Source organism: Canis lupus, chromosome X, assembly GCF_003254725.2.
Source record: "Canis lupus dingo isolate Sandy chromosome X, ASM325472v2, whole genome shotgun sequence".
NCBI classification, from domain to species: Eukaryota; Metazoa; Chordata; class Mammalia; order Carnivora; family Canidae; genus Canis; species Canis lupus.
In genome coordinates, this window is record NC_064281.1 from 92944120 (window position 1) to 92960978 (window position 16859).

At 41.4% G+C, this 16859-nt stretch overlaps 1 protein-coding gene across 3 annotated transcripts in view; it reads right to left on the minus strand.

The window, feature by feature from the left end:
• The window catches only part of CUL4B (cullin 4B), a 46297-nt gene extending 43792 nt beyond the window's left edge, over positions 1-2505 (minus strand). Inside the window, exons 1-3 of one of the 3 annotated variants that reach the window (XM_025431202.3) lie at positions 2098-2505; positions 1873-1955; positions 1671-1748 (exon numbers count right to left, since the gene is read on the minus strand). In XM_025431202.3, coding sequence (XP_025286987.1) covers positions 1671-1731 — 61 coding nt within the window. In that variant the 5' untranslated portion in view covers positions 1732-1748; positions 1873-1955; positions 2098-2505. Of the gene's footprint in view, positions 1-1670; positions 1850-1872; positions 1956-2097 lie in introns of those variants that run through there. The other 2 variants (XM_035712232.2, XM_025431200.3) reach the window with 2 other exon arrangements.
• Between the last annotated feature and the right edge of the window lie 14354 nt (positions 2506-16859).

Here is a 16859-nt window from a genome sequence, read left to right on the forward strand (position 1 = left end):
GGGGGGGGAGGTGGAGGGGTGGGTATGAGGAGAGATAAGCATGGGAAATAAGGTAATGAGAAAGAAGTGAGATAATACTTGTGCACATGTGACCACAATACTGGACAATGCTACAGGAACCAGATAAACTAAAGCAGAGTTTGGGAAAGGGCAGTCAGTTGAATGAACCCAGCCAGCTGCCTATTTTTATAAATAAAGTTTTATTGGGGTGGGGGAGTGCCTGGGTGGTGCAGTTGTTCAGCGTCTGACTCTTGGTTTCAGTTCGGGTTTGATCTCAGGGTAGTGATATAAGGCCTCATGTTGGGCTCCATGCTCAGTGCAGTCTGCTTGAGTTTCCCTCTCCCTTTGCCCCTCCCCGCTGCACGTGTGCACTCTCTCACTGAAATAAATAAATCTTCTTTTAAAAATAAGAAAGTTTTATTGGAATACTGCCATACTCATTCATCTACATATTTTTTGTGGCTGCTTCTGTGCTAAAACAACAGAGTTCAATAGTTGGGACAGGCCATATGGCCAGCAAGAGCCTAAAATATTTCCTATGTAATCGTTTACAGAAAAAATAAATTTCTGACCTTTGCCCTTGAATATACTAAGTACTAATAATAGATATATGGAGACTGTTTAGTGGTGGCCTAAGGGAGGAAGTGATTCAAAACATGCTACAGATTTTCTGTTCCTAGTCTGTATCAACTTTGATATGGACCTCAAAACATGACAAGAGAATATTCTTTAAAATTTTTTTTTAATTTTTATTTATTTATGATAGTCACAGAGACAGAGAGAGAGAGAGAGAGACAGAGACATAGGCAGAGCGAGAAGCAGGCTCCATGCACCGGGAGCCCGATGTGGGATTTGATCCCGGGTCTCCAGGATCACGCCCTGGGCCAAAGGCAGGCGCCAAACCGCTGCGCCACCCAGGGATCCCCGAGAATATTCTTTAATAGAATGACTAAATGGGAGTATATTTGCACAAAGAAATACTACACGACAGTGAAAAATTAATTACAGCTATATGCATAAATCACAAAATTAATGTTACACGAAAAAGGCAATAATTACAGAATATATGCAATTGACAATTTTTTTTTGTAAAGCTCAAAATTAAGGAAAACAATGGATAGAAAATATAGAAGGGAAAAAAACAAAACAAAATCCAGGGTAGGGGATTGCTCTGGGGGAAGCAAAGGGGAGAACTTAGGTAGATTCAAAAGCATTGTTAAATGTTCTAGTTCTTAGTTTGGTGATGGATTCATGGGTGTTTGTTTTCTTACTATGCTCTATAAATTATATGTCACACATATTCTTCTGTATGTATTAAAATTGTATAATAGTTTTTAATTTTTATTATTATTTTTTTCTTTAAAGATTTTATTTATTTATTCATGAGAGACACAGAGACAGAGACACAGGCAGAGGGAGAAGCAGGCTCCATGCAGGGAATCTGACGTGGACTCGATCGGGGTCTCCAGGATCATGCCCTGGGCTGAAGGCTGCGCTAAACCGCTGAGCCACCCAGACTGCCCCTATTGTTACTATTTTTTTAAGTAGGCTCCAAAACAGTGTGGAGCCTAATGTGGGGCTTGAACTCATAACTGTGAGATCAAGACCTGAGATGAGATCAAGAGTTAGATACCTCACCTCATTTGACTTTTACTAGTTTATTTACTCACCATTATCTTCTGAGATGGCTGCATCATCTCTTCCATTCCCTGATTCAGAGGGCTGTGACATGGTCCATCTTTGGAGGACTACATTAGAAAATAGAGAATTCAGGTTAACAGCAGTTCTCTCCCATATCTCTAGTTTTCTGGATCCATTGACTCTGGTCTCAATCAATTGCATCCTATTTCATATCTTCAAGAAAATACTCACAATTTTGGCTGGCTCATCACACCCTTCCCGGTTATCCCTTATGGTTTCGGGTCTAATATTTAGTTTTCTTCTTTCATTTAATGCTAACTTGGGAGAAAAAGCACAATTGTTCAGACTAACATCTAAAATTGGAAATCTGCCATGCCCTTTTAAATTACTATGGCTCGTGCCCCCCCACCCCACTCCCACACCCACCCGGGGGGGATTCCAGGCCAACAAACAGACCCTGGTCAAGGGGTCCTCCAGCTATTTCAGAGGGTCTCAAAGTCCAATCTCACTATGATCCAAACCAGGTCTCTATCTTCTATATTGGCCTCTTCATCAGACTACAGAGCCATGGTTGTTGGGATCCCTCTTCCACGCCGTGGTCACCACCTGGCTGAGAATTTTCTCTGCAGGTAACTATGGCTCTGACATGCTTTTGCCTAACTTACCCATATCACCAGTGAATAAAAGCTATAACTTCTATAGCAACATATCTCTTTTAAACGTCTGAGAATAACGAAAAGAAGTATACCACAAAATAATTTAAAGTGGCCAGAGATGAGCCTTGGCTTAAAGTCTCTTGGCTCCAAGTCAGGCACACAGCCAGTAAACTCCTAAAGGATACCCTCCTCTTTCCATAATCTCTAAGGAGCTTTTAACGCACTGCCCCAAGACCAACAGGATTTGTTGTGGTTACCAGCGTTCTGTTAACATCAGAAAACCAACGGCTAGGAATGCGGACAACAACTGACCACCGACGACCGTTAGGCATGCTAGCAATTCGCGGGCTTTTTCCTAAGAAAGTGCTGCCCACTGAAGCTTGAGTTCTGGTGCTTTTAACGGTTTTCAAGGATGATTGATTGACAGCAGATCTGACCAATCCTTTCATGGGAAACCCCACTCGCCTAACAGGGGCCTGATTGGAACCAAAAGCAAAAACATAAAACTCGGTCATCTCTCCACCTCTCTTTTCTGTATTGCCTCATTCTCTAAGACTCCTTCACATGATAGAGACATGGTTACCAACTGCTTTGGGGTCACATCCTTACAGTTTAATGTCCAAAGAAAGGAAAAAGCTACTTCTTTACCTCTGATTTGTATTATTCCAAGGAAGGTCTTGTATCTCTGGCCTAGGACACATGCCTACCCTTTGGAGCTGCCATTGTGTCCAGCAGAGTTTGATATTATGATTAGCCCATCCTGGGTTAGGTGCAGAGCTGGGTCTGTGGAGGGTGCAATGGGGCAAGTTACTATCATTACCTGTCCCACCAGTACTATATTGAAAGGACAGTGAAAGAGAAACAGCTCTCCAAATGAAAAGGAGTGCTACTACTAGAAGCAGGGAAGAAAGAATGCTGGGCAAATCAAAACAGCAGATGTCCACTATATAGCCTTCTCAGTTTTAATAGTGTTTAAATTGCATTTCTTGGATTCTTTTTTTTTTAAAGATTTTATTTATTCATGAGAGACACACAGAGTGAGAGAGAGAGGGAGGCAGAGACAGAGGCAGAGGGAGAAGCAGGCTCCATGCAGGGAGCCCGACGTGGGACTCAATCCCGGGTCTCCAGGATCACACCCTGGGCTGAAGGCGGCGCTAAACCGCTGAGCCACCTGGGCTGCCCCATTTCTTGGATTCTCAATGCATATCATCATATCATCTGTAAATAATTATCCTTTTTTTTCCTTTTTTCCTTTTAGATTTATACAACTTATTTCATTTTCTTGGTTTATTACATTTTAGAACCTTCAAAAAACTATAGAGGACATCTGTACCTTATTCCTGAAATTGATAGGAGAGAACTTGATCATGATGCTGGCATATGGCTTTTGAAACTCTTTCCTATATTTAGAAAGTTGTCTTCTATTCTTTTGTACTTAGAACTTTTTAAAGATTTTATTTGAGAGAGACAGAGAGCCTGACCTGAACAGGGAAGAAGGGCAGAGGGAGAGGAAGAAGCAGGTTCCCTGCCGATGCAGGGCTCAATCCCAGGACCCCAGGAATACAACCTGAGCCAAAGGCAGATGCTTAACTGATTGAGCCATTCAGGTGCCCCTGTACTCAGAATTTTTATAAGGAATAGCTGCTGGTTTTTATCTGGTACCTTTTCGCTATCCATTGACAGACAAGACTATATAAAAAATAAAAATTTTGTAAGGAGTGAAGTACAGAAATCACCTGTAAACAATAAGGAAAATAAAAACAGAATGTAGACTCCATCTTCCATGAAACTAAGAGATAAATGTTACATGAAAGCTTAACTTGTGAGAATGGAAAGCAGGTTGACAGGTAACTGAATAATACTAGCTAGAACTAGCAAAAGCACTCACAATATACTATGGACTGTTCTAAGTTCCTCACATATGTCACCCCAGCAAAAAGGTTTATTATTTGTAAAAAATGAACCAGAGAGTGATCCAGATGCTTATGATATGGCCGGTTCTGCTTGTGAAAGTTCATTGAACTATATGCTTATCATTTGTGCATTTCTGTATGTTACTTATTAGTAAAAAAGTTTTTAAAGTAGACTAAAAAACAAGTAAATGAAAATGAACCAGAGAGATTATAGATTTGAAGACAAATAAAGATAGTGGAGTGTGCTCCATTGAAAATAAGGGGAATAGGGACGTCCGGGTGGCTCAGTGGTAGTGTCTGCCTTTGGCTCAGAGTGTGATCTTGGGGTCTGGGATTGAGTCCTGCACCAGGTTTATTTCAGGGAGCCTGCTTCTACCTCTGCCTATGTCTCTGCCTCTCTCTCTCTTTCTCTGTCTCTCATGAATAAATAAAATCTTTAAAAAAAAAAACAGGGCTGCCATACATAACTTCACAGGCCATGCACTGTACAACTCTATGGAACACCATCGAAAATTAAGCAAATGAAAAGGAGAGATAATTATTAAATCCAGGGAGAGAAAGTTGCTTAAGGAAGGAAACGTAGTGGAATGCCTCGGAGGCTCAACGGTTGAAAGTCGGCCTTCAGCTTATGATGTGATCCCGGAGTCCTGGGATCAAGTCCCACATAGGACCTCCTACATGGAGCCTGCTTCTCCCTCTGCCTGTGTCTCTGCCTCTTTCTCCGTATCTCTCATGAATAAATAAATAAAATCTCAAAAAAGAAAGGAAATATAGCTCATTAGAATTTAAATAAAAACTTAAAAACTAGAAGAAGAAGAAAGAAGAAAGAAAGGAAGAAGAAAGGAAGAAGAAGGAGGAGGAGGAGAAGGAGGGGGAGGAGGAGGGGGAGGAGAAGGAGGGGGAGGAGGAGGGGGAGGAGGAGGAGGAGGAGGAGGAGGAGGAGGAGGAGGAAGAGGAGGAGGAGGAGGACGACGACGGCAGCCCAGGTGGCTCCGCGGTTTAGCGCCGCCTTCAGCACAGGGCGTGATCCTGGAGACCCGGGATCGAGTCCCGCGTCCGGTTCCCTGCATGGAGCCTGCTTCTCCCTCTGCCTGTGTCTCTCTCTCTCTCTGTGTGTCTCTCAGGAATAAATAAATAAAATTTAAAAAAAAAAGAAGAAGAAGAAAGGAAATGTAAGCATAATATACTACCTGGCTCAGCAGTGAATCATTTTTACATAATCATAGTGATACTGACATAATAGTTTATCCAAAAAATGCTATGACTCTGTTGAGAAGATGAAGAGGAAAGGATGGGGGAAGCTAAGACAGCTAAATAGTCTGTGGCCATAGCACACTGAACATGCCCAAACTCACCTGATCTTAGAAGCTAAGCAAAGTTGAGCCTGTTTAGTACCTGGATGGGAAAGCTAAACAAATCATGGTGTACTGGAGGGTATTATGCTGAGTGAAGTAAGTCAGTCGGAGAAGGACAAACATTATATGTTCTCATTCATTTGGGGAATATAAATAATAGTGAAAGGGAATATAAGGGAAGGGGGAAGAAATGTGTGGGAAATATCAGAAAGGGAGACAGAACGTAAAGACTGCTAACTCTGGGAAACGAACTAGGGGTGGTGGAAGGGGAGGAGGGCGGGGGGTGGGAGTGAATGGGTGACGGGCACTGGGGGTTATTCTGTATGTTAGTAAATTGAACACCAATAAAAAATAAATTAAAAAAAAAGACTCTCTCCCTCTACCCCTCCCCAACTTAAATAAATAATTTTTTTTAAAGCCTTTGGCTGCTTAAAAAAAATCATGGTATATCTGTGCAATGAAATACTATGAAGCCACAAAAAAGAAAATGATGGAGCTATATGTATCCATCTGAAGGGTATCTTTGGGGATCCCTGGGTGGTGCAGCGGTTTAGCGCCTGCCTTTGGCCCAGGGCGCGATCCTGGAGACCCGGGATCGAATCCCACATCGGGCTCCCGATGCATGGAGCCTGCTTCTCCCTCTGCCTGTGTCTCTGCCTCTTTCACTCTGTGTGTGTGTGACTATCATAAATAAATAAATTTTAAAAAATGAAAGGTATCTTTGATGCATTAAGTGGAAAATAAAACAAGTTATAGCCCAATGTGTATTAACTAATTCCACTTCATTTTTGTTTTAAAATATAGATATATTTGTCTTATATACTTGCATAAGCATACTATCAGGTTGAGAAGGCAATGCAACAAACTGTTAATATAGATAATTTCTGGGATATGGTATTAGAGAGGCAGAAGGGCATATATGCACATATGGATATCTATATGGTATATCTATATCTATATCTATATCTATATCTATATCTATATCCCTCCTGCAGGGTTGCCAAGAGAATTACTTCTGGTAGATATGTTGATGGCCCAAGTTAGGGAAATGGGTAGGTTGTGGAGGGCAGGAGAGGGAGGGGGCACTCTGGGATGGTCAATAGAGGTCTTGTCCCTAGTTTCTGAGGACAACTCCTGGAGAGGCCTAGTGGCAGTTGATGGTCTTTAAGGTCTGTTGGTGACATTTGCATTAAAGACCTCTCCTCTTGATGCTGAGGGTGGCAGCTCTCTCTCCAATGAAGAGGGCCTAGACTTTAAAACCATAGTTCCCCAATTGTTGGAGATATGATCTCTGGCTACTCTACAATGTCAGCTTTGGGGGCTTAGGGAAGTCAGAGGCCTGTCTCTTGAGGCAGAGGGTAGTGAGCAGTAAAGGTTTCTGTCATAGGAAGCCTACTTGAGCAAAGTCTTTCCGAGTTTGAACTTGACCTCTTAGCCCTGTACATGTGTGGAATTGGGAGAAGCCCAAGAGGGTGGAGGCTTTGTCTCTGGGCGTTGTAGTTGGCATTAACCAAGGCTACCATTTGCTGTAAATGGTTCTGCGGGATATGTCCTGCACAAGGGTGCACATTTGAAGGTGTATGCAGGAGGAGGGTGAGAGGAGCCTGCAGTCTGCCAGCCTTGAGCCCTCATACAGGAATGCCCCTATTAGCAGAGAAAGGCAAGCTTTTTTTTTACCCTGAGGGGCACCTTTTGTGTGTGTGTGTGTGAGTGCAATTTTTCTACTCTGAGGGTTCTGACTGCTAGCAGCCAGCTTGGCTCTCTGAGAGGCACTGATATGCAGATACTAGGTTTCTAATGGGCCTTAATTAGAAGTCCTGCCAAATTAGAAGCCAGGGCTGCAAGAGGCCCTTTCCACTTGCCTCTCAGAGTGAGTCCTAGCCACTCTTCTTTGCCTTAGGCAAATTGACATAAGAAAATTACTTTGGTCAGATTAGATCAAGATGAGAGCCGAAGCACTGGTAACTCTGTCCCTATCTTCTCCTCCCCAAATCTTTTAAAAGGACCAAGAGTGGCATAATTTAAGGAAAGTGTACCATCAGCAGTTCAGAAATTGTGAAGAATCTCTTGAGGATAGAAATCAGATCTAATCATATTGATAAGAGAAGAGGAGGAGCCCCGTCTAAAACATCCAAGAGAAAATTGATGGAGCAAATCCAGAGAAAATCAAATCTCAGAATGAATACAAAAAGCGGTGGGAAGGGGGGTCCCTCAGGGCAATTAAAGAATTGCATTCAGAAAAGAAGGATCAGCTTAGCCTCTGTGCGAGCAGTGAGCAGCGGTGCCCCTCCATCCCTCGACTCATTCCAAAGTTAAAGCCAAAACGTTCACACTAAAGTGAGCTCTTTGCTTCTCAAAGTTGTCTTGTGTGAGTGTAGGATTCTAGAAAGGAAAAAAAAGAGCAGACCTTAGTATGTATAATCTAGACTTCCACAAAATATAGGGAAAAATAAAAAAAGAGAAGCACCTCTGGCCAGGAGAGAAATAACACACTTAAGTCCTGTGCTGCCGAAGTAAAATTGTTTTGGCAATTTGCAGGAATTCAGGGGAACAGCCTTTCTATCACCTCTATACCAACCCACTTTAAAGAGAAGCCTCCAGGGGTGCCTGTGTGGCTCAATCAGTTTAACTGTCCAATTCTTGATTTTGCCTGAGGTCATGATCTCAGGGTCATGAGATCCAGGCCCATGGAGCCTGCTTCAGACTTTCTCTCTCTCTCTCTCAATCTCTCTCTCTCTCCCTCTACCTAAAAATAATGTGGTGCCCTGGATGGGATACTGAAACAGAAAAAAGAACACTAGGTAAAAACTAAGGAAATCTGAATAATAATGTATCAATATTGCTTTGTTACTTTGTGATAAATGTACGGATTAATGTTAACACTGGGAAAAACTGAGTGGCTGGTTTATAGGAACTCTGTAATATTCTTGTGTCCTCTTCTAAATCTAAAACTATTCTGGGGGTGCCTGAGTGGCTCAGCTGCTTAACAGTGTCTGCCTTCAGCTCAGGTCATGATCCTAGGGTCCTACTCATTGAGAAGCCTGTTTCTCCCTCTGCCTGCTGCTCCCCCTGCTTGTACGTGCACAAGTCAAATAAATAAAATCTTTCTTGTCAAATAAATAAAATCTTTTTTATTTTTATTTATTTTTAAAAAGTTTTTATTTATTTATTCATGAGAGACACAGAGAGAGAGAGAGAGGCAGAGACACAGGCAGAGGGAGAAGCAGGCTCCATGCAGGGAGCCCGATGTGGGACTCAATCCCATGACTCCAGGATCGCGCCCTGGGCTGAAGGCAGGTGCTTAACCACTGAGCCACCCAGGGATCCCCAATAAAATCTTTTTAAAAAATAAACTATTCTATAAGAGTTTATTAAATGTCTTAAAAATGCCTTATCAGGATGGCTATAATTAAAACAATATGTGTTGGTGAGGATGAAGAGACACTGGAAGCCTCATACATTGCTATGGGAAAATAAACTAGTTCAACCTTTTTGGAAAACAGTTTGGCAGTTCTGCATAATGTTAAACATAGAATTGCCATAAGATTCAGCAATTTCTCTCTTAGGTATACACCCAAGAGAAATAAAAACATATGTCCACACAAAAACTTGTATGCAAATGTTCATGGCAGCATTATTCATAATAGCTATTTAGGTTAGAAATAACCTAAATACCCTTCAACTGGTGAATAAATAAACAATTACAGCATATCCATACAATGGAATATTATTCAGCCATAAAAAAGAATGAAGTACTGGTACTACAACATGGATGCTAGATGCTACAGATGCTACAATGTGGATTAACCTTGAAAATATTAGGCTTGGGGTGCCTGGGTAGCTCAGTTGGTGAAGCTTCTGCCTTTGGCTCAGGTCATGATCCCGGGGTCCTGGGATTGAGTCCCGCATCATGCTCCCTGCTCAGTGGGGAGCCTGCTTCTCTTTTTCCCTCTGCCTACTGCTCCCCCTTACTTGTACGCTCTCTCTTTCTGTCCAATAAATAAATAAAATGTTTTTTAAAAAGAAAAGAAAAGAAAATATTAGGTTCAGTTAAAGAAGCCAGTCACAAAAGACTACATATTGTGTAGTTACATTTATATGAAACGTCCAGAATAGGCAAATGTATAGAGACAGAGAGTGGATTAGTGGTTGCTAGGGGTTGAGAAAAGCGAAGAATAGGATATGACAGCTAATGAGTACAGGATTTCTTTTTGGGGTGCTGAAAATATTCTAAAATAAGAATGTGGCAGTGGTTGCCCAATTCCATGAATATACCAAAACTTTCGAATTGTATTCTTTAAAAGGGTGAATTTTATAGTATATAAATTATATCTCAAGAAAGCTGTTATTTAAGGGACTTTGATCAGAAAAAATTATGTGTGTTTATTTTCTTGGCTCTTTTTCTGTCGTTAATTTCCAATATTATTGCATTGTGACCAGAGAATGCTACTTGTATGATTTCTACATTTTTGCAGACTAATACATGATTCATTTTTTTAAAATGTTCGATGGGTATTTGCAAAGAATATATTCTATGTTCGTTTTTTTTATATTATTATTATTATTTTTTAAGATTTTATTTACTTATTCATAGAGACACAGAGAGAGAAAGAGGCAGAGACACAGGCAGAGGGAGAAGCAGGCTCCATGCAGGGAGCCCGACGTGGGACCTGATCCCGGGTCTCCAGGATCACACCCCGGGCCGCAGGCGGTGCCATAAACCGCTGTGCCACCAGGGCTGCCCTGTTCGTTTGTTTTTTAAAATTTATTTATTTATTTATTTATTTATTTATTTATTTATTTATTTATTTATTTATTTATTTTCCCTGTGTGTGTGTGTGGTGTGTGTGTGTGTGTATCACATCTTTATCTATTTATCTATCAGTGGACACTTAGGTCGTTTCCATATTTTGGCTGTTGTAAATAATGCCACAATGGGTGCTCCTGACTGGCTCAGTCAGTGGAGCATGTGACTCTTGATCTTGGGGTTGTGGGTTTGAGCCCCAACTTGAGTGTAGAGATAATCTTTGTTTTTTAAAGATGTTATTTATTTATTCATGATAGTCACAGAGAGAGAGAGAGAGAGGCAGAGACACAGGCAGAGGGAGAAGCGGGCTCCATGCAGGGAGCCCGATGTGGGATTCGATCCCGGGTCTCCAGGATTGCGCCCTGGGCCAAAGGCAGGCGCCAAACCGCTGTGCCACCCAGGGATCCCGAGATAATAAAATCTTAAAAGAATAATAATGCTGCAATGAACATGGAGTGCACATATCTCTTCAAATTGGTGTTTTTGTTTTTCTTTGGGTAAATACCCAGAAATGGAATTGACTGCATCATATGGTAGTTCTATTTTTAATTTTTTGAGGAACCTCCACACTGCCACTCCTTCTTTTTGAAATTCCCTTTCCTTGATTTATCTGGCACATCACTCTCCCAGCTTTTTTCATACCTCTTTGGTTCCTCCTTATCCTCCTTTCCAACCACTAAATGCTAACATTCAACTCAGTTTAGCCCTTCTCACTTTAAAAATCTCATCCAGGGTGATATTTAAAATCTCTAAATTTAAAAACTTTAAACTCTAAGGGCCCCTGGGTGGCTCATTTGGTTAAACGTCTGTCTTTAGCTCAGTTCATGATCCTGGTGTCCTGAGATTAAGCCCCACATGGGCTTCCTGCTCACTGACGAGCCTGCTTCTCCCTCTTCCACTGCTCCTCCTCTCTCACTCACTCACTCTCTCTCTCTCTCAAATAAATAAGTTAAAATTTAAAAATAAAAACTTTAAAATCTCAGTCAGTTGGGCATCTGACTCTTGCTTTTGGCTCAGGTCATGATCTCAGGGTTGTGGGATCAAGCCCTGTGTCAGGCTCTGCACTGGGTGTGGAGCCTGCTTAAGATTCTCTTTCTCTCCCTCTTCCACTACCCCTCCTCTAAAAAATTAATTAAGGGGCATCTGGGTGGCTCAGTCAGTTCAACATCTGCCTTGGGCTCAGATGATAATCCCAGAGTCCTGAGACTGAGCCCCAATCAGGCTCCCTACTCAGCTGTGAGTCTGTTTCCTCCTCTCCCTCTGCCACTTCCCTCTCTCTCTGTCAAATAAGTTAATTAAAAAAATTTTAAAGATTTATTTATTTATTTATTTATTTATTTATTTATTTATTTATTTTTGATAGACATATATATAGAGAGAGATAGAGGCAGAGACACAGGAGGAGGGAGAAGCAGGCTCCACACCGGGAGCCCAATGCGGGACTCGATCCCAGGACTCCAGGATCGCACCCTGGGCCAAAGGCAGGTGCCAAACCACTGAGCCACCCAGGGATCCCCTAATTAAATAATTTTTTTAAATAAAAATAAAATCTCATCCAAATCAGGGACTTCGATTAGCAGCTGTTCATATATCTAATAAATTTATATCTCCAGCTTTTCTCTGAGCTCCAAACATTTTTATCCACGTGTCTACTGTACATCTCCTCTTGAATGTCTCAGAAGCACCTCAAATTCAACATATTCAAAACCAAACTCTTCCTCTTCCCTCTAAAAACCAAGAACAATAATATGGTCCTCTTGTAGTGTTCCTATCTCAGTGAATGGCACCATCTTTCATCCATTTGCAAAAGCCAGAAACCAGGGAGTCATCCTTGCCACGTTCCCTCTCTCTCTTATTTTCATGCACAACCCGTCCTGAAGCCCTATCAATTTTGCCTACTAAGCATCTCTTAAAGCTCCGTTCTCTCTCGATGTCTACCACTCTCCACACCACTAAGGTACCTTTTTTTCTCACGACACATATAGTTGTGATCTTCTAATTGAGCTCCCTGCTTTGATGTTTGCCCCTCATCTAATACCTTTTACAGATGGAATAGTCTTTTCCACTTTTAATCTTTCCGATAATCCCTACTGTGCTTAGGATAAAGACACAAATCACCACCATAGCCTCTAGGGCCCTGCACAGCCTGGCCAATGATATCTATCTCATCAATGTCATTTTATAAAACTCTCCACCTGCTGAGTTACAGCTGCACCAGCTCTCTTTTGTCCCTCACATGCAATAAACGTCCTCCTGCCATAGGGCCTTTGCACATCCTTTCCCTCTGCTTGGAATGTCTTTTCTCCCTCCTCATCCAGTTAACTTCCATGTACTTTACAGGTCTCTGGGGAGGTTTCACTTGGGCAAGGAAGCTTGCCCTGACCTCTCATACCTTTTCTACAGAGCACTCATCACAGTTGTGATTTTACATGTATTTGAATTAGTATTTGAATAATTGTCTCTGAGTAGACTGTAAATTTCACCGGCAGGCACCGAGGTTGTTTTGCTAGCTACTGTGCTCACAGTATGTAACACAATACCTGACACATATTAGGTGCTAAATATATCTTTTTAGAGGAAAGTAGGGGGAAAGATAGGAAAGGGATAAGGACAGAAGGAGGATAGGGAGGAAAGGGGGAGCAAGAGTGGTGACTATCCCCCCCGCCATGATTGGTTATTTGTAAATTTTTATTCTCCTCTTATTTCTTTTTTAATATATTTTATTTATTTATTTGACAGAGAGAGAGAGAGAGAGAACAAGCAGGGGGAACATGAGAGGGAGAAACAGACTGCCTGCTGAGCAGGGAGCTGGATATGGGGGCTCCATCCCAGGACTCTGGGATCATGACCTGAGCTGAAGGCACACACTTAACTGACAGAGCCACCCAGGTGCTCCTCTGCTCATGTTTCTTTTTTTTTTTTTTTAAGATTTTATTTATTTATTCATGAGAAACAGAGAGAGAGAGGCAGAGACACAGGCAAAGGGAGAAGCAGGCTCCATGCAGGGAGCCTGATACAGGACTCGATCCCGGGACTCCAGGATCACGCCCTGGGCCGAAGGCGGCGCTAAACTGCTGAGCCACCCGGGGATCCCCTCTACTCATATTTCTAATACATTTTGTTTTGTATATCTTTAATTCATTTGTCATATGCATTAATGTCCATGATTGTTACATGTTCTTGATGGAGTCTACCTTCTTTTTTTAATATTTTATTTTATTTTATTTTTTGTAATCTCTACACCAAATGTGGGGCTCAAACTCACAACCCTGAGATCAAGAGTCATATGCTCCACTGACTGAACCAGCCAGGCACCCTGTGTGTACTTTATATCAGTATGAAATGTCCCTTTGTCTCTTTCAATGTTCTTGGCTCTAAATTATATTTTCCTCTGATTCAGATGGTGCTCCTTTTATGCTAGCATTTGGACAACTAAAACTTTTACTATTTCTTTGCTTAATACTATTTCTTATATTCCACAGTGTTCCTCTTTGGGGGATTCATTTTTCATTTTGCTCTAATACCTACCTGAGTAATTCATAGAGGTTCTGAATCTGCCTTCAATGCATTCTGAATATACCTCAAAATGAGAATCTAAAAATTGGAGTTTTGTTCCATTTATTATTTCTTTTTTGGTTGTTGTTCCGTATATTATTTCTCTCCCCCTCCCCCTTCACCACTTAGGGGCAACTGTACTCTTTGTTCATTTTGGTTCTTCTCTTTTACATTGTAGATTTTCTCCAAATATTTTTTTTTAATTTTTTTTTATTTATTTACTTATGATAGTCACAGAGAGAGAGAGAGAGGGGCAGAGACACAGGCAGAGGGAGAAGCAGGCTCCATGCACCGGGAGCCTGATATGGGATTCGATCCCGGGTCTCCAGGATCGCGCCCTGGGCCAAAGGCAGGCGCCAAACCGCTGCGCCACCCAGGGATCCCCCTCCAAATATTTTTGGTAATCTTTTGTTGTCCATATATAGTAGTGAAAAAGGGACAAATCATTAGCAAACATATATAGCTTGCCTGAGTTTCTTGTGTCCCCCTGACTGGCCTGTCCCTTGAATAGGAAGGCTCTGTATGAGTGAGTTGTATGTGTTGCTTTAAAGTGGCTGAGTATGGAGGCTTCACTTTATTTTATTTTTAAAATGTATTTATTTCTTTTAGAGAGGGTGCATGCATGTGAGCAGGAAAAGAAGGGGCAGAGGGAGAGGGAGAATCCTCGAGCAGACTCCCCACTAAACGCAGAGCTGATTCAGGGCTGGAAACCATGACCCTGAGATCATGATCTGAGCCAAAATCTAGGCACTCTAGTTATCATATCTCCTTAAGCTCCTCTTGGCTGTGACCATTTCTTAGACCCTCCTTGTTTCGATTGTTGTTGACAATTCTAAGGAGTCTGGTCAGATATTTTGTAGATTCTCTTTCTTTCTTTTTTTTGTGGATTCTCTTTCAATTTGAGTTTGTCTGATGCATCTCCCATAGGTAGACAGGTTATGGATTTCTGGGAGGAAAACTACAAAAGTAAAGTGTCACTCTTATCACATCTCATCAGAGGTCGCGCTATCAGCATGACTTACCATTGATGATGTGAAGCCTGATTGCCTGTCTGAGGTATTGTGTATCAGTTTCCTTCTCTTCAGTACTACTCTTTTTCTCTTTCCAAATTCTGGTCTTCTTAAGGAAGTCATAATGTGCATCCTACCCTTAATGAGTGGAGAATTATATTCTGTGGCTTGAGAGAGTACCTACATAAATTATTTGGAATTCTGTACAGATTTGTTTACTCTCCTTTTGTTTATTTATTCACATATTTGTATCAGTGTGAATGAATCAATACCTATTTTATACTTGGGATTATAATCCAATGCTATTTTATTTTATTGCTCATATTGATCCAACTTTGGCTATTGGGAACTCTCAGCTAGCTCCTGTATCCCTTTGACATATCTGCCATTGTGGGTTATTTTTTGTCTGTATGCTTGTTTAGTTTTTGACAATTTGAAAAATTTGTGACACCCCAGGTTCATCTTATATTTTCCCTGCTCTGATCCTAGAGCCAGCCATTTCTTCGGGGAGCCCAGGTTCCTTCTATTGGAGAATGGAGGAAATTTGGTAATAGCTATTAAATTAAAAATCCACTTAAACTTCAATCTTGTAGCTTAAAGAAATATCATTGTTTTGAAAGAGGTATGTGCCAGCAATATTTTGTGTCTAAGCACTTTAAATATATTACTGTATGTGTTAATAATTCATTTAACAAATAGTTCTTGAATGCTTATCATGAGTTCAGCACTATTCTAGACTTTGGGAATACAGCAGAGATTTAGACAAAGTCCCTACCCTCTTGGAGCTTACATTTTAGTGGGAGAACAGACCGTCAACAAAACAAATATGGATAAATAATATTAATGTAAGGCAGTCCTGTCAGTCAGGATACTGTCAAAAAATAGATGGTACATTCAAACACAAGAATTGTTGAGTTTAGGGGTGCCTAGGTGACTTTGTCAGTTAAGTGTCTGACTCTTTGATCTCAGCTCAGGTCTTGATCTTCAGCATTGTGAGTTCTATCCTCATGTTGGGCTCCATGCAAGTATGGAACCTAATTAAAAAAAAAGAATTAAAAAAAAGAATTGATGAGTTTAATGAAAGATCATTTACAAAATTGTGAATGCAGTTAAGGGAAATAACAAGGAATGATTAAGCAGCCAAGATGGGAGAGGGATGAGGAGACATTACCACACCTTGGCATTAAGAGGCAAGAGGAGGGAGAATTTAACCGGAACCTGGAGAGAAACATAGTAATAGCAGAGACTCACTGGATAGGAGTGTGGCAGCTGTTGACAAAATCACAGGAGGGAGGGAGCTGGGAAATAAATACCACAACTTCAGTCTCTCCCACCCTTCTATGTCTTGAGGGTATCTCTTATAGGAAAAACCCAAAGGGGAAGCCAGAGGGCAAGGAAGCCTATTGTTGCAGGGCTCAGAGCAGAGTGGAAAGGCATAGAGTGGATCTGGACAAAGTAAGAGTGTTCAACATAGTAGTGATAAGTCTATGGGCAAAGAAGGCTAGAACAGATAGAATAAAATGGGGCACAATTTTAGATAGTATTAGGATAAGATGGCATTTGAGTAATGGCATGGATAAAGTGAGGGAGGGAGTCATGGGGATATCTGAGAGAAGCACATTCTAGATGGAAGAAAGGGCAAAGGCCCTGAAGTGTTATTCATATGCACAATGAAATATTATACAATAAAAATAAATGAACCATAGCAGCATGCAAATATACATGGATGAATCTTAAAAAATTAAATTTCGAGAGAAGGGCAGCCAGGTGGCTCAGTGGTTTAGCGCCGCCTTCAGCCCAGGGTGTGATCCTGGAGACCCAGGATCGAGTCCCACGTCGGGCCCCCTGCATGGAGCCTGCTTCTCCCTCTGCCTGTGTCTCTGCCTCTCTCTCTGTCTCTGTTTCTCATAAATAAATAAATA